The 15,361-nt window shown below is 34.2% G+C and overlaps 1 protein-coding gene across 1 annotated transcript in view; it reads right to left on the reverse strand.

The window, feature by feature from the left end:
• ITFG1 (integrin alpha FG-GAP repeat containing 1) overlaps positions 1-15,361 on the reverse strand; it is a 336,928-nt gene that overhangs the window by 83,072 nt on the left and 238,495 nt on the right. The window contains exons 11-12 of the mRNA XM_037815500.1: positions 3,307-3,457; positions 1,724-1,832 (exon numbers count right to left, since the gene is read on the reverse strand). Of these exons, the coding sequence (XP_037671428.1) occupies positions 1,724-1,832; positions 3,307-3,457 (260 nt within the window). The remainder of the gene's footprint in view (positions 1-1,723; positions 1,833-3,306; positions 3,458-15,361) is intronic.

The following is a 15,361-nucleotide window of genomic DNA, read 5'->3' on the forward strand; positions in this document are numbered from 1 at the left end:
GGAAAATGAAATATTTAGGTATAAACACTTAAAACAAGGACAGGATCTCTATGATGAACACAGTTGACAGGTGGAAGAGATGGGTGACATGGTTTGAAACTGGTTACATTGAGCAAATAAGTAAATATATAGAGGATAACAGGAGCAAAGTTTCTTGTGTGAGAAAAGTTATTTACAAACATGAAATGGTTAAAAGAGCCCTGAAGTGTTGTGCTAGATTGGAAATGGAAATGTTGGTATGAATTAATGGTATTATAATACATACACACGCATACATACATGCCTACATATGTATATATGCAAGTGTGTGTGTATATGTAGGTATATATGTATAGATTCATCTGTATATATATGTATGTGTGCCTGAATCTATACCTGTATTTCTTAGCTCTATCAATTGACAGAGCCTAGAAGAAATGACAACCCAGTAGCAACAAGTACACTAAGAACCTAAATTTTGATTTTAAATACCATCCTCTACTAAAAGGAACCAGGGTTCTTCAGAGAAATGTGTGATTATAGGGTTGCGGCAGGGGAGGTACAAAATGAGCCCGAATTATCTTGCTTTGCTCAGAGAATATGTTAAAAGGATAGAATAGTCAGCTTGAAGGAACTCCTATTGCCCACATTAGGAACAATTTAAGTATCAAAATAAATTTTAGTAAGGCATTACAACCCATTGAATAAAATATGAATCCCAATTTTATAGTAATAAAAATAAGCAAATATATGAACACATAGGAAAGAAATGAAAGATCTTCCTTACAGTAGCATGTCAACTAATATAGCATGTCAACTAATACAGTAGCATGTCAACTAATATAGCACGTTAGTAGCATGTCAACTAATATAGAAGGAATATATAGAAGGAATATACTAATATAGAAGGAATAGCATGTCAACTAATATAGAAGGAATATAGTAGCATGTCAACTAATATAGAAGGAATATAGAAGGAATGATGGAAATAAAGAATCATCATTTGGCCACTATCAAATAGAATTTTGTTTCTTTAGGCAGGAGTTGTAATGGACTCTAAGTCTGGTAGGTAGATATTTGATGAGGAGAAAGGATATTAAAGTCATATCAGAATATCTCCCTACAAAATACTAATCATTTACAAACAGGAAAATGATGAATTTAAGATGGAGAAACCTGGTGGCCGTCAACATGACCAGCGATCAAGGTTAATATCTTGGCGGTGTACAGTTCTTCATCATGTAGCTACTAATACAATGTGCTGAGAAGTACACAGCATCTGCATCAGTTCTACAAATCATGCAGTGGAATTTCTGCAAAGAATGTATGACCTGAGATGGGAAATGAGGAAACATAGGTTTGCCATTATATAGCATGTAAGACGTGTATTCTTTAAAAATGATAAGGACATGAAAAACAGGGGAACACTAAGGGCATTGTCCAGACTGAATTAAGTCTGAAGAGATGTGACAACTAAATGCAATAGGCATTCTTTGGATCCTGGACCAGAAAAAAAAAAAAAAAAAAAAAGACACTGTTGAAACAGTTGGTGAATTTTGAACAGAGTCTGTGTATTGGATGGTAGTGGTATACTGATGTTGAGTTCCTGACTGGGGGTTGTATATAGGTTACAGAGGAGTGTGTCCTTTTGCTGTTTGGAAAATATGTACTGGAGAGAGAGAACATGTGTGTGTGCATAAAAAAATTAAATATTAATAATCATAAAACACACAAAAATACTCACCAATGACTTTAACAAAATAAGCATCTGCTTCAAAGTTATTTTTTAGTGTATGGATGGCAAAATCATTCTTTGTATACCCTTTACTTAGCACTATGATATCCAAGATTCCCTGGGAAAAAAAAAACAAACAAAAAGTTGAGAATAAGCTTCTAGATCGACTTAAAATTGACCATTAAAATACAAGATATGTTTATCAGGTGAATGTAAACCTCAATTATTAAATCTGGTGTCTAAAATTTAATTATTATTTACTCTGAATAGGAAAACCATAAATAAAATGAAAAGATTCTTTAATTTTATTTTCTGGATATAACTGTTAGAATATTGGTATAGTTCCTTCTAATCATATTTGCATACATTTTTTAAAGGCCCATCATCTGACTGCCAGACTGTTTCCAACCATCAGGTATTTACAAAGAGTACCTTTTTATCTGCCTCTTACCAACACTGCATATTTTTTTCCTATGAATTGGGGTAATTTTTCTACTAGTTTTTGATAGGCAAAAAAAGAGAATGCTCATTTAAATTTATATTTGACTCTTTAATAAGGTCAATTATTTATCATATTTTTTCATAGGTTAGCCATTCGTATTTTTTCTGTAAATTGATTGCTATTTTTTTTTCTAGAGGAAGTTTTTGGTGACATAACAGTTTGCATAAACCCTTTTTATATTAAGGCTTTGACTCTTCCACAGCAAATTTAATTCAAAAAACAACTCAATTTTTATTTATGATGCTTTTGATATACAAAAATTAAAAACTGATTTGTAGTTAATTATCTTGATTTTCCCTTTGTGATTTTTTTTTTCTTTTTGGTTTGGAAACTGCTAATGAAAAGTGAAATAACACAAGATTTGATAGCATGAGAAAGACAAAAACAACAACCTGGATAATTTATAAAACTGAGTATCAGGTTCTTAAAACAAAACAAAACAAAACCCAAATCAGAGGTGGAGTAGGCATAAATGTCCTGATGGGCATTCAACTTTTTAAAATAATAAAATTATTTTGCAAGGATATACTGTGATATATTGACTCTAGAATTTTACACAATTTTTAAGGATTTATTATTTTTCTTCTCAACACTCTGAGTGGTAAATTGGCCTCCCATTTTAGAAAGGGGGAATCTAGGACCCTTAGAGCCTTTCACAAGGATACTTGGCAACCAAAGAATCAAAGCATCTGTGGAAAAAGATACTACAAAGTTAAAAATGAGTACTGAACTCATTCTTTTGTGATCTTGTGCAGTTCTAGGGTCTATTATCTTTCGATTGACTCTTCTCTACCACTGAACGTGAAGATTCCCCAGTCTCAGAACATGATTCTCCAGGGGTTTAATCCAAATAAGCACAAAATGAGACAAGGTGTTTTCATATTTCATTGTACTGATCAACCAATGGCATCAATAAATTTGTTTCCTTTGTCATTTAACATTAGAAAGGGGTCTCTTTTATTAACTCATTTGCTTTTATTATCTCATCTACATTTTCTGGTCAAAAAGGGTGAAGCTGAAAGCAAAACCTCAAGTGAGACGAGGTGGATGGCAATTACATCCCAAACACACAAGAGATCTCTCAACTCACATCTTCATAAATGTCAAAGAAGGTGGCAACCACGGCATCTCTGATTTGATTTAGGTCTGAGAGTTCCCAGTAGACTTTAAACATACGATGAGCTCCCTCACAGCTTGCATTATTACAAGGAACATTCTCCAGTAAAAAGGCCTGCTGATTGCTGGAAGACAAAGAAAAACTATTTAATTATTATAACATCAATGCAGTAGAGCATCCCCCTGTGCCGTATTTCCTAGACTCAAAGGAGATGGTAAACAGTAAACAGTGAAATTATACTAAAAAATCCCCACATCTTATTGATTATTGTCCTTTGTCACAAAAAAAACTTAAATTGTTGGCATTCCTTAGTCAGCCTTTGCCAAAAATCCTCTGCAAATTGACTGCTGGTCTCTTGTCCTCCAATGTGGAGTTTCCAAGTCCATACCCCTTTCCTACCCTGCTATTCCACAGCCTTTGACCCTGTGTTCCATTATTGAATCCTGGGGACACTGTCATTATCCCCTCAGATGCGCATTATTCCTCAGATGAGTAGCATTTGCATTTTAACTGGAGACTCCTGATAGCCTCAAGACTTGTAAGCTCAAAGCAGTGAATTTATGATAGAATTTCAGCTGCTCTGCCAGGCAGTAGGGTACATATTGCTTAGCACTTCTCAGATATCAGAAACATTGTACTTCACATATCCATGAAGTCCTCCCTCTTGAATCCTACTTTATAGGCCAAGTGATCATAAGCTTGAAATCTGGAGCCTAATTACCTGGATTCAAACCCTGGGTCTGTCAGTAGGCTCTGTATGACCTTGGGCAAGTTATTTAACCTCTCTAAGATTTAGACCCTGATTTATAAACTAAGTAATAAGCATAATCATAGACATGTTGTGAGAATGAAATGAAATATGGCATGGAAAGTACTTAGAAGCATTCCTGACACCCAGTTAATACTCAGTAAAAGTGTTGAAATTATCATTCTTATTAGGTTGTGCAATACAATGCCATGTAACAATATTTCCTTTAGATGTAGAAGTAACTTTTGTAAACAGTGATATTGTATGTAACAGCTCCTAAAACAATGCCATGTAACAATATTTCCTTTAGATGTAGAAGTAACTTTTGTAAACAGTGATATTGTATGTAATAGCTCCTATTTATAGGCATTTTCATACACATGAGAATATATATATACATTCTTTTACTTCCCTCTTATATTCTCTTACTTCCCTCTATGCACATAGGAAATAATAGGTTATATGGCTTAAATTTTATTACTGTTCAATGTTTCTCTAATTATTTTAAATAAAACTGTAAAGGAAAATTTCTCTTTCCTTTCATATGAAAATATTACTTTGGGTCTGGGGGATTTGGAAAAGAAAAAAGGCTCTACTGTAAAAAAGGAAAAATTCCAAGTGTTTAATACAGTAAGGAAAAGTATATACAGAATATTCAGTTTGCATGATGCACTAAATATATGATTGACTTCAAATTATTTTTCTAGATAAAAAGTTCTAAACATAAATAGTATATCAGAACAATTCTTTAACAAAGGAAAAAACAAACAAACAAACAAACAAAACTCCTAGACTGTAATGTTTACCTGGCAAATTTTCAGTTAACCCTGCTCAAAACCTAACATAAAATAGTATTCTTCCACTAAAAGTAATAAATGATTTCTTCTCTGTATTCAGCCTAATAATTGATTTTTAAATTGTAATTTGTAATAATCTTGCCAGGTTACTTACACATCCTACCCTATTTTTAGCCAAAACAACTTTACTAGATATTTCACAGAGATGCTTCACGCTCTAGTTTGTTATTAAGAGATCATGTTAAAACATGAGAACATATGATAAAAGCAGCTTTTCCATAATCTTCTGTAACCAATGCATCATACTGGCCAAACTTTTATTTTTTTTTCCAGACTGGTGTAATTATTTAATAACATGGGAAAATAAACATTTTATGAAATATGCTGGTTATTACAAAGTAATGGGTAGAGGATCACTTCACTTTCAGTTAAAAAAAAAAAAAAGATTAAAAGTATCAGCATGCATAGAAAAAAACTGGACAGTTAGGGACCAAAAAATACCCAATGGTATTTAGTTCTATTTATTGATTAAATATTCTTCCTTTTGCTTTAGTGTTATTTTTTGAAACATAATTACTTCTGAAACAAAAACAAAACAAGCTACTTGAGGGAAAGTTGTTAAATGCCAGGAGTTAGGAGCCCGGCAGTCAATGTCTGCTCCCAGGTAGTCAGGGACAGCCTGGTGCCCATGGTCAAGCCCAGATGTGGAGCCCTTTTCTCTTCTTTTCCTGTTGCAATACGACTTAGAAGACTGTCTGCCTTACACCTGACATTCTCCGTGTACTAACATTTCATGGGACTCTATGAATGTTAACCGGTACAACTGCAAAATAACCTGAGCAACTTTACTTCTGAATTGCTATGAAAGAGAACTACCATACCTCATAAAATACACCAGAAAACAAGTGATCGACAACAGAAAACCCACCTGACTAAACCACTGGCTCTGCTGGTTTTCTCTGACCTTCCTTCACTTTCAACTTTCACTTTTCTGTTTCATGGATTCTGGGAGTGGTAATTTTTCTCATAAAGACACTAGCATGAATGTTCACTGAGCAATGGCTATTTGATGGCTTTGCTGTGAGTCCACTGATACATGGTCTTGCCATTTAAAAACCCCACAAAGTGAAAAGGGAGTACCAAAATGCACACTACCCTGAAATTAACAAATCTGAATGACGAGTGTCCCATTCTTAGTTTTTTTTTTAAACAGGGTCTTTACAAGTTCCCAAATATAGAACAGCAGATTACACCTATATTGGTGTAAATGAGATTCAAAAAGCCCAGATTTTCTCCTCAAATGTTAAGACTGGAAGGAGCACTTTATTCAACTAGCAAGCAGTATATAAAAATTGATACCATCTTTAACCTAAAGTGTTTCTAAGGTATTTCCCAAAGCTCTCGGCCTTTTTATATTGCAGCATTTCCAGGAAGGAAATGAATGAGTGAGTCTGTACCAATGGTTCTCCATTTCCAACGCTACTTATGGAATTTCATTATTATACTGTAAGTGTGATCACAATTTCAAATATACAACAACAATCAACAACAACACTTATTGTAGTTGGACAATTTAAAATGTCACTTAATTTTTTATATGCGTTTGTAAGGATTATAAAGCTGTAATGCCATGGGATCATTATTCTTGTCAGCAGCTCACTAACTACACCTTGGTCTTTGTGATGGTTAGGTTCATGTGTCAACTTGGCCAGGTGATGGTGCTGAGGTGTCTGGTCAAGACTAACCATTACTACTGGTTAATAAACCAGAAGGCTGGTTATTAAATCATCAGTCAACTGACTGCATCTGTGACTGATTACATCAACAAAGGGCATGTCTTCTGCAATGAGAGAATTCAATCAGCTAGATTTAATCCAATCAGTTGAAGACTTTCAAGGGAGTAGAGAGAGAACCTTCACTTCTTCGGCTAGCCATCATCTCTTGGGCAGTTCGTTGAACACCTGCATCGGAGTTGTCAGTTTGCTGCCTGCCCTACGGAATTTGAACTCGTGCATCCTGTCCTACTGAATTTGAACTCATGCAGCCTGCCTTACGGAATCTGGACTCATGCATCCCCACAGATGCATGAGATACTTTTATAAGATCTCATATTTACAGATATCTTCTGCTGGTCCTGTTTCCCTAGAACCCTAACTAATACAGTCTTAGACTGTAGAACTTGGGGTCTTTAAAAGTTCAGTACTTTCAAATTTTACTTTTAAAATCAAAAATTTACTTTTTTAAAATCTTACCTTTAAAACTAATTCTATGTAAGCCCAGGAAGGAAGAACATTGGTCCAGATGGTTTGGAAACCCTTGGGGAAAAGTGGTTTTGCTTCTTTTGAGTTAGTTTCTCTATATGTTCTGGGTAATCATCACCAATATAACTTTTTAAACAATTGTTTCTTTCAAAACTATTACTAAAGTTGTTATAAAGTCTAGAAATTTAAAAAGTAGAAATCCTTCCTTTCTAAGGATAACCATTTCTAATGTGTTTTTCCAAACTTTATTCACATATAAATATGTAAGTATCTATACCCCTAAAAATGGGTGAATTGTGTGGTATCTGAATTATACTTGCATAAAGCTGTAATATATCAAATAAAAGATATACCAGGTTAAGGCAAATTAAACAAAGTTTGGAGTGGCTATATTAGCAAACTACAAAGTAGACTTCAAATCAAATAATATTATCTGAATAAAGAGAGCCATTTCATAATGAAAAGGGGTCAATTCATCTAGAGTACATAAGAATGTTAACTGTTTATGCATCCAATAACACAGCCTCAAATAACATGAAACAAAAACCGAGGGAACTGCAAGGAGAAATAAATCTCACAATTATAGTCAAAGGTTTCAATATGCTTCTCTCAAATTGAAGACAGAAAATCAATAAGGATCGATAAGGATAAAGAGGACTCAACAGCATAAACCAATTTGACCTGATACTCAACACTCAACCCAACAACACCAGAATTTATAACCTTTTGAAGTGCACCTGGAATGTTTCTTAATATATTTACCAATAGAACATATTCTACATCATAAAACAAGTTTCACAGTTTAAAAGGAGTCAAGTTACACAAAGTAGGTTCTCTGACCATAAGGGAACTAAATCAGAAATCAGTAACAGATATCTGAAAAACCCCCAGATATCTGGAAATTAAAACACCTTTAAATAATCCACATATAAAATAAATCAAAAGGGAAACTAGAAAGCATCTGAACTGAAGGAAAATGAAGACATAGCACATTAAAACTTGTGGTGTGGTCTTCTGTTTCTATCTTGAGGAACTAGAATTAGAGGAGGAAATTACATACAAAATAAGCAGAAGAAAGGAAATAATAATTAACATAGGGGAAATCAATGAAGTAGAAAACACAAAAATAGAGAAAATCAATGAAACCAAAGGCAGGTCCAGCTAGATGATCATTAAATATTACCCATATGAAGAATGAGAGAGAGAACATCACCACAGATTTTACAGATACTAAAAGAATAATAATGGAATGTGATGAACATTTTCAGGTCAATATAATTGACAAGTTGGATGAAATGGACAAATTCCTTAAAAGACACATATTACCAAAGCTCACTCAAGAAGAAATAAAGAAACTGAAATTGTGATTTGACACTTTGCAAAGAATAAAACTCCATTTCCATGTGTGTTCACTTATGAATTCTACCAAATATTTAAGGAAAAACTAATACCAGTTCTTTACAAACTCTTCATAAAACAGAAGAAGACATACTTCCCAACTCATTCTATGAAGCCAGCATTAAACTAACACCAAAACTGGACAAAGACATTACAAGAAAAGGAAAGTATGATCACAGATACAAAAATTTTTAACAAATCCAACAATATAATCAGACCTCACTCTGCATAGTACTGTGTTCCCTGAAACACATGCATATTGGACTTTGTCTTTACCTTGTGGTTATCAGAGAACTGAGCAGAGAAAGGACATGGTTCTCATATGTACAAGTTTCAGAGGACACAGTACTATACAAAGTAAGGCTGCCCCTATATAAAAATGATAAAAATCATGACCAAATGGAATTTATCCCAGGAATGCAAAGTTGCTTTTCAGTGTAATCCACCAAATTTAACAAACTAAAAAAGGAAAACCATATCATAATAGATGCAGAAAAATTAGTTGACAAAATCCAACATCCATTCCTGACAAAAACTAGAAATAGAAGGCGCTTTCTCAACGTAAAGGGCATCTACAGAAAACCTACAATTAACAATACTTAGGATAAATTCTAAACGCTGTCCTGCAAAGATTTGGAACAACACAAGGTGGCGGAACACAAGATCAATGTACAAAAGTTGATTGTATTTTGATATACTGTCATAGAACAATCAGAAATTGAAATATTACCCGGTATAAGAGCATCAAAAATATGGAATACTGTGTGACTCTTAGGAAAATGTGCAAAGCCTGGACCCTGAAAACTATAAAACACTGTTGAGAGAAATTAAAGACCTAAATAAAAAAAGTTAAGTGTTTTTGGTTATATACACACTTTGTTCATGAGTTGGAAGACTCAATATTGTTAGGATTTCAATTATCCCCAAATTGATCTACAGATTCAATATATTTCTGATTAAAATCTCAGTAGAATTTTTTGTGGTTGTTGCAGAAATTGACAAGCTAATCCTAAAATTCATAGGAAACGCAAAGGCCCTAGATTAGTTAAAATGACTTTGGAAAAGAAGAATAAAGTTGGAGGACTTAAACTACCTGAATTTACTACTCAAATAAACCTAAAGTAATCAAATCAATGTGATACTGCTGGAAAGATACATAATTGGAACACAAAAGAGAATAAAGAAATACACCTACATACATATGGTTCACTGATTTTCATCAAAGGCAACTGAGTGAAACAAGGAAGTCTTTTCAACAAATTGTGCTAGAACAACTGGACAGTTTAGAAAAAACTGTAGTTGGATTAATACCTTGAATCATATATTAACATTAACTCAAAATGGACCACAGACCTAAATATAAAACCTATAACTATAAAAATTATAGAGAAAACAGGAAGAAATCCTTGTGACTTTGAGTTTGGTAAAGATTTCTTAGATATAACAGAAAAATCACAACACATAAAAGAAAAATTGATAAATTGGACTTTTCCAAAATTAAGAACTTCTGCACTTTGAAAGATGATGTTCAGAGAATGAGAAGAAAGGCCAGGGTATGGGAGAAAATATTTACAAATCACATGTCTAAGGAAGGACTTGTATCTAACATATATAAAGAACTTTCAAAACTCAGCAGGAAAACAAATAGCTCAATCATAGTATGGGCAAAAGACGTGAACATACACTTCACCAAAGAAGACATATGAATAGTAAATAAGCACATGAAAAGATGCTCAACATCATTTGATATTAGGGAAATACAAATTAAAACTACAAAAAGATATACTACAGACCTATCAGAATGGCTAAGATTAATGGAAAACTGGCATTTTTCTCAAAAATTTAAATATGTACCCACCACAAGACTCAGACATTTCATTCCTTGGTATTTATCCAATACAAATGAAAGTTTACATTCACAGCAGATTACTTGTCACAGCCAATACCTGATAATATGTTAAGGGATATGATAAATATATAATGGAATACTACTCAAGATACATGTAACAACATGGTGAATCTTAATATAATTATGCTGAGTGAAAGAACCCAGACATAAAAGAACCTATATTGTATGATTCCATTTACATTAAATTTTACAAAATAGAAACTACATTACAATCACAGAAAGCAGATTTGTTGTTGCCTACAACCTGGGAGTGTTTAGAAGGGGTGGGAGGGATGTAATACAAAGGGTTAAGAAGAAACTTTTGGGGGTGACAGATATGTACATTAACTTGATGGTGGTAATATTTCATAGGTGTATGCATATTTCAAAACATATCAACTTATACACCTTAAATATGGGCACTTTGCTGTATGTCAATTAAAGTTCTATAAAATGGTTAAAAATACATGGGTCAACTTCATAACAGAAACACCAAAAGCACAAGCAAGAAAAGAAAAAAACAGATAAACAGAGCATCATCAAAATTAAAAACTTTTGTGCTTTAAAGGACATCATCAAGAAACTGAGAAAATCCACAGAATGGGAAAATTTTTTTTCAAATTGTATACTAATGAAGGATTTGTATTTAGACTCAGACATTCCACTCCTTGGTATTTATCCAATACGAATGAAAGTTTACTGATACATACTACTGCCTGGGCAAACCTTGAAAAGAACTCTCAGAACTCAGAAATAACTCTTATAACTCCCTAATAAAAAGACAAATAACCCAATTAAGAACTGGGCAAAGGATCTGAATAGACATTTCTCCAAAGAAGATATACAAATGGCCAACAAGCACATGAAAAGATGCTCAACATCATTAGCTATCAGGGAAATGCAAGTCAAAACCACGATGTGACAGATATCACTTCATACACACTAGAATGGCTATAGTCTAAAAGGTAACAAATACTGGTGAGGATGTAGGGAAATCAGAATCTTCACATATTGTTGATGGGAATGTAAAATGGTACAGCTGCTTTGGAAAACAGTCTGGCAGTTCCTCAAAAAGGTATATTCTACACCTAGGTGGATCACAATTGAAGTGAAAACCTATGTTCATGCAAAAACTTGCACATGAAAGTTCACAGCAGTATTATTTGTAATAGCCAAAAAGTAAAAACCACTCTAATGTCCACCAACTGATGTATAATAAAATGTGGTCTACCCATATAGTGGACTAATATTCAACAACAGGAATAAATGAAACACTGAAACATACTACTGCCTGGGCGAACCTTGAAAAGATTAAGTGAAAGAAGCCAATCTTGAAGTACAGCATATTGTGTGATTGCACGTATATGAAATGTACAGAACAGGCAAAACTATAGAGACAGAAAGCAGATTAATGGTTGCTTAGGGCTGTCTGGGGAGGGAGAGAGAGGGGACTTGGAGGGTGATGGCTAAGGGGGGCAGGGTTTCTTTTTAGGGTAATGAAAATGTTCTAAAATTGATTGTGGAGATGGATTCACAGCTTTGTGAATATACAAAAAGCCACTAAATTGGTACTTTAAATGGATGAATTGTATGGTATGTGAATAATATCTTGACAAAAATGTTAATAAAAAGAATTCCAGGAAATTTTGACCCAAAGGTGGGGGGGGGGGGGACCGTAGGAAAATGTAATGACATAACATGTACAATTCATCTATCAAATGCTACTTCTCTGAAATTTATTCATCTGTGCAGACTACTGAGGCTGGTTGTAATTTCTTTCCAAAGGCCATAAAATTGATATTATTTCTCAATACTTTACTACTTGACAGAGTTTGGTTTATTCCAGGTTGTTAATTTTGTTGTGTGCATCTGTCTTACTTTTCATTAAGAAAGGTAGCTGATGGATCATTTAACTTGGAGTTTCATTTTATCCCTGACTGCTCTTAGAGCTTGTGTGTCCACTTTAGTCATTTCTGTCTCCAGTGAGTTCTGCTATTCTAGATTGTCCTTAACTCTATTATTCTTAATTCCCCAATTTTATTATCAGCCTAGACTCACAAGGAAGGAAAAGAGCTTCCATTTGGGGATCTTTCTGTGTAAACCTTAAGAAAAGCAGTTCTACATGCAAAGGAAAAACAAATTAAGAAACAACACATCTAAGTCCATTAGGAATCCTCTAAAATTGAAACAGTTTTTTGAATTGCTGCTCTGAAACTCATGCTGCCAACTGTTGGTAAATGTAGACTCCTCAGCTAAGGTAATACAACTAAATAAAACTTCCACTTTTATATACTAAAAATTATTGAAGTATCTGCAATAGATCAGATTAGACAATCAGAAACGTTCAAGTAAAGTGATCAACTTGCTATTCAGTGAAAGTTCACGTGAGCTCTGGGGAATTCCCCAGAGAGTGTCTAGGATGAATTCAGTGGGTAGAGAATAATGTTCTTGAATGAAAGAAAGGAAGGAAGCATCTTCTGTAGAGCAAGGCCAATTGAACGGATAAATTTAATGGATCTATGATAATGAATGCTAAAAGTTCCTGTCAAATAATATGGTTAGAAAAGATTTCATCACGTTTTAATTTATCTTTATTCCAAGGTGTTTCTTATATTGGCTAGGTTGGTGGTTACTACAACATTTTCTTTCTAGGTGTTAAAGTATTTATCTTTTATTTTTAAAAAATGAAAAATGATGGACATTTTCTTAGTTGGGTAATGATATAAACAGGATAACTCAGATTTTAAGAGTGAGAAATTAGTGGACGAACAGAACTCATAGAGTACATATGTGGAAGACACAGAGACTGATTAGGAAACTAGTCTTTGGTTGGTAACTGTAGGATGTAGTGATGAGTTGGATAAAGGGAAAGGGAGAGAGGAAATGAGAGAGGGATGGGGAAATGAAAGATGACTTCAACATTCCTGATCTGAGTGATTGGGAAAGTGATAATACCATCACCTGAGATAGAAAATACAAAAAGAAAAGGTTACTGGAAAGAAGATACTTTCAGGTCCAGGCTGTCAGAGGTGAAACATCTGGGGGGAAGAATCCATCAGGCAGTTATATATACAAGTGTAAGTCCAGACAGAGAGATTTAAAAGTCCTAAGCTTATGTGGTAAAAGAGGAGTTGTTAAAAGAGAAGGAATAGATACAGTCAGAGAAGATATGGAGGGAGCCGGGAGAATTTCAGGAGTAGGTCATCAACAGCCAAATGCAGGCAAGTCTGGTCACAAAGACTGTACGTATTCACTGGATCTGTCAACGAGATGTCATCAGGATGGAAGGAGAGCTTCAGTAGACTGGGGTGCGCTGAAGCTTGGCTGTAGAAGGTGAAGGGTGAAGTTGAGATCTTAAAGTAGTCAGCTGTCCAGAGTCACACACAAAAAAGGGTTTTTGCTTGTTTAAGTTGGGGGAAACTTGCATAGGTTTAAGTAAAGATTGGGGCAAGAGAATAGAATGAGATTTTTAAAGACAAAGGAAAGGGGATAATCGATGCAGCAAGATCCAGAGGAAAGAGGTAGGTCTGAAAGGGACAATATATTGAGTACAGACAGATAAATCAATGAGGAGAATGTGAGAATAATTCAGGGCGATGAGAAAGTGGCCTGAATCAGGGAGGTAGAGTGAAAGTAGAGAAGAAAAGAAGCCTGAAAATCTCATTTTGAAGGACTGTACCTGCTTGGGGGAGTAGAGTCAAAGATAATTTAAGCTTTCTAGGCTAAAATGATTGATGCCATGATGATATCCTTGTGGTAAACAGAGAAATTAAGAGGGAGAGCTAGATTTGAAGAGAAAGGCAGATATGTGTAAGTTTGGTTTTAGACAAGTTAAGTTAGGGAATGGTAGGATATCCAACTGGTAGAGAAAACAAGATTGAAGGTAAAGATATAGGAATAATTCACCTTGTAAATTTGAATGAGATAGCCAGCGGGGGGGGGGGGGGGGAGGTAAAACTGGGGGGAAAAGGATGAAGATTCCATATTGTAGAATGTCCTCACAGGGGTAGACAAAAGATTTTTAAAAATCAAAAGTCTAAAAAGTATATATTACAGAGCTACGGAGAGAAACTTGTGACACTGAATACTAGAAATGAATGATGTGTTTGCAAGTGAACTCCAGCTAAATATAGCATCTTCCCATGTGATATTTTTAATAACTATGGTATAGGACAATCTAAGCATCCAATAACTAAAGACTGGCTAAATCAATCCAATGAAATATTTTGCAAATATTAAAACATAATAAAAGTAGTATTTTCTGACATGTAAAGTTGTTCATAATATATTGAGTGAAAAAAGGAGGTCACAAGACAGTATCATTGATATTATTGCATTTTGCAAGACAAAGTGTGAGTTGTCTTGCATGCTCATGAGAATACAGAAGTAAAGCAGGGTTTAAAAGGATACACACCAAAGATTAACAGTGGTTGCCTCTAAGTGGGTAGAGTTGTGGGTATGTTTTATTTTATTTCATTTAATTAGCATGCATTTTTCTATAGTAAGCAGAAAACAGAATTTTCTTACAGTCACCAATCACTCTCTCACATCATCTATTTTAATTCACTGCATAGTCCCAGCAGTACCTCATATTTTTCTTATTTATGATTTGTTTGTTTACAATCTACCTTCTCCAATTTTTTCTCTTTTATTCACACTTGTTATCGCAAGCACCTACCACAGTGATTCAATAGAGCAGGAGCTCAGTATTCCTTAAGTTAACAGGTAATGCTTTATAATATGAACAATAAACACTAAAGGCTTAATTTATTTTTAACCACTATCATCTTTCACCTAAGTTCCTCTATTTACAAAGTGATTAAATATGTTAGAAGCTAACGAAAAGCTGTAGGGGAGGGTCTGGATAGTAGGGATTTTATCCACAATAAGACTCTGAATCTAGGCTTGGTTAAACACATCTCTTGGCCCAAGACAG

This window comes from Choloepus didactylus, chromosome 22, assembly GCF_015220235.1.
Source record: "Choloepus didactylus isolate mChoDid1 chromosome 22, mChoDid1.pri, whole genome shotgun sequence".
NCBI classification, from domain to species: Eukaryota; Metazoa; Chordata; class Mammalia; order Pilosa; family Megalonychidae; genus Choloepus; species Choloepus didactylus.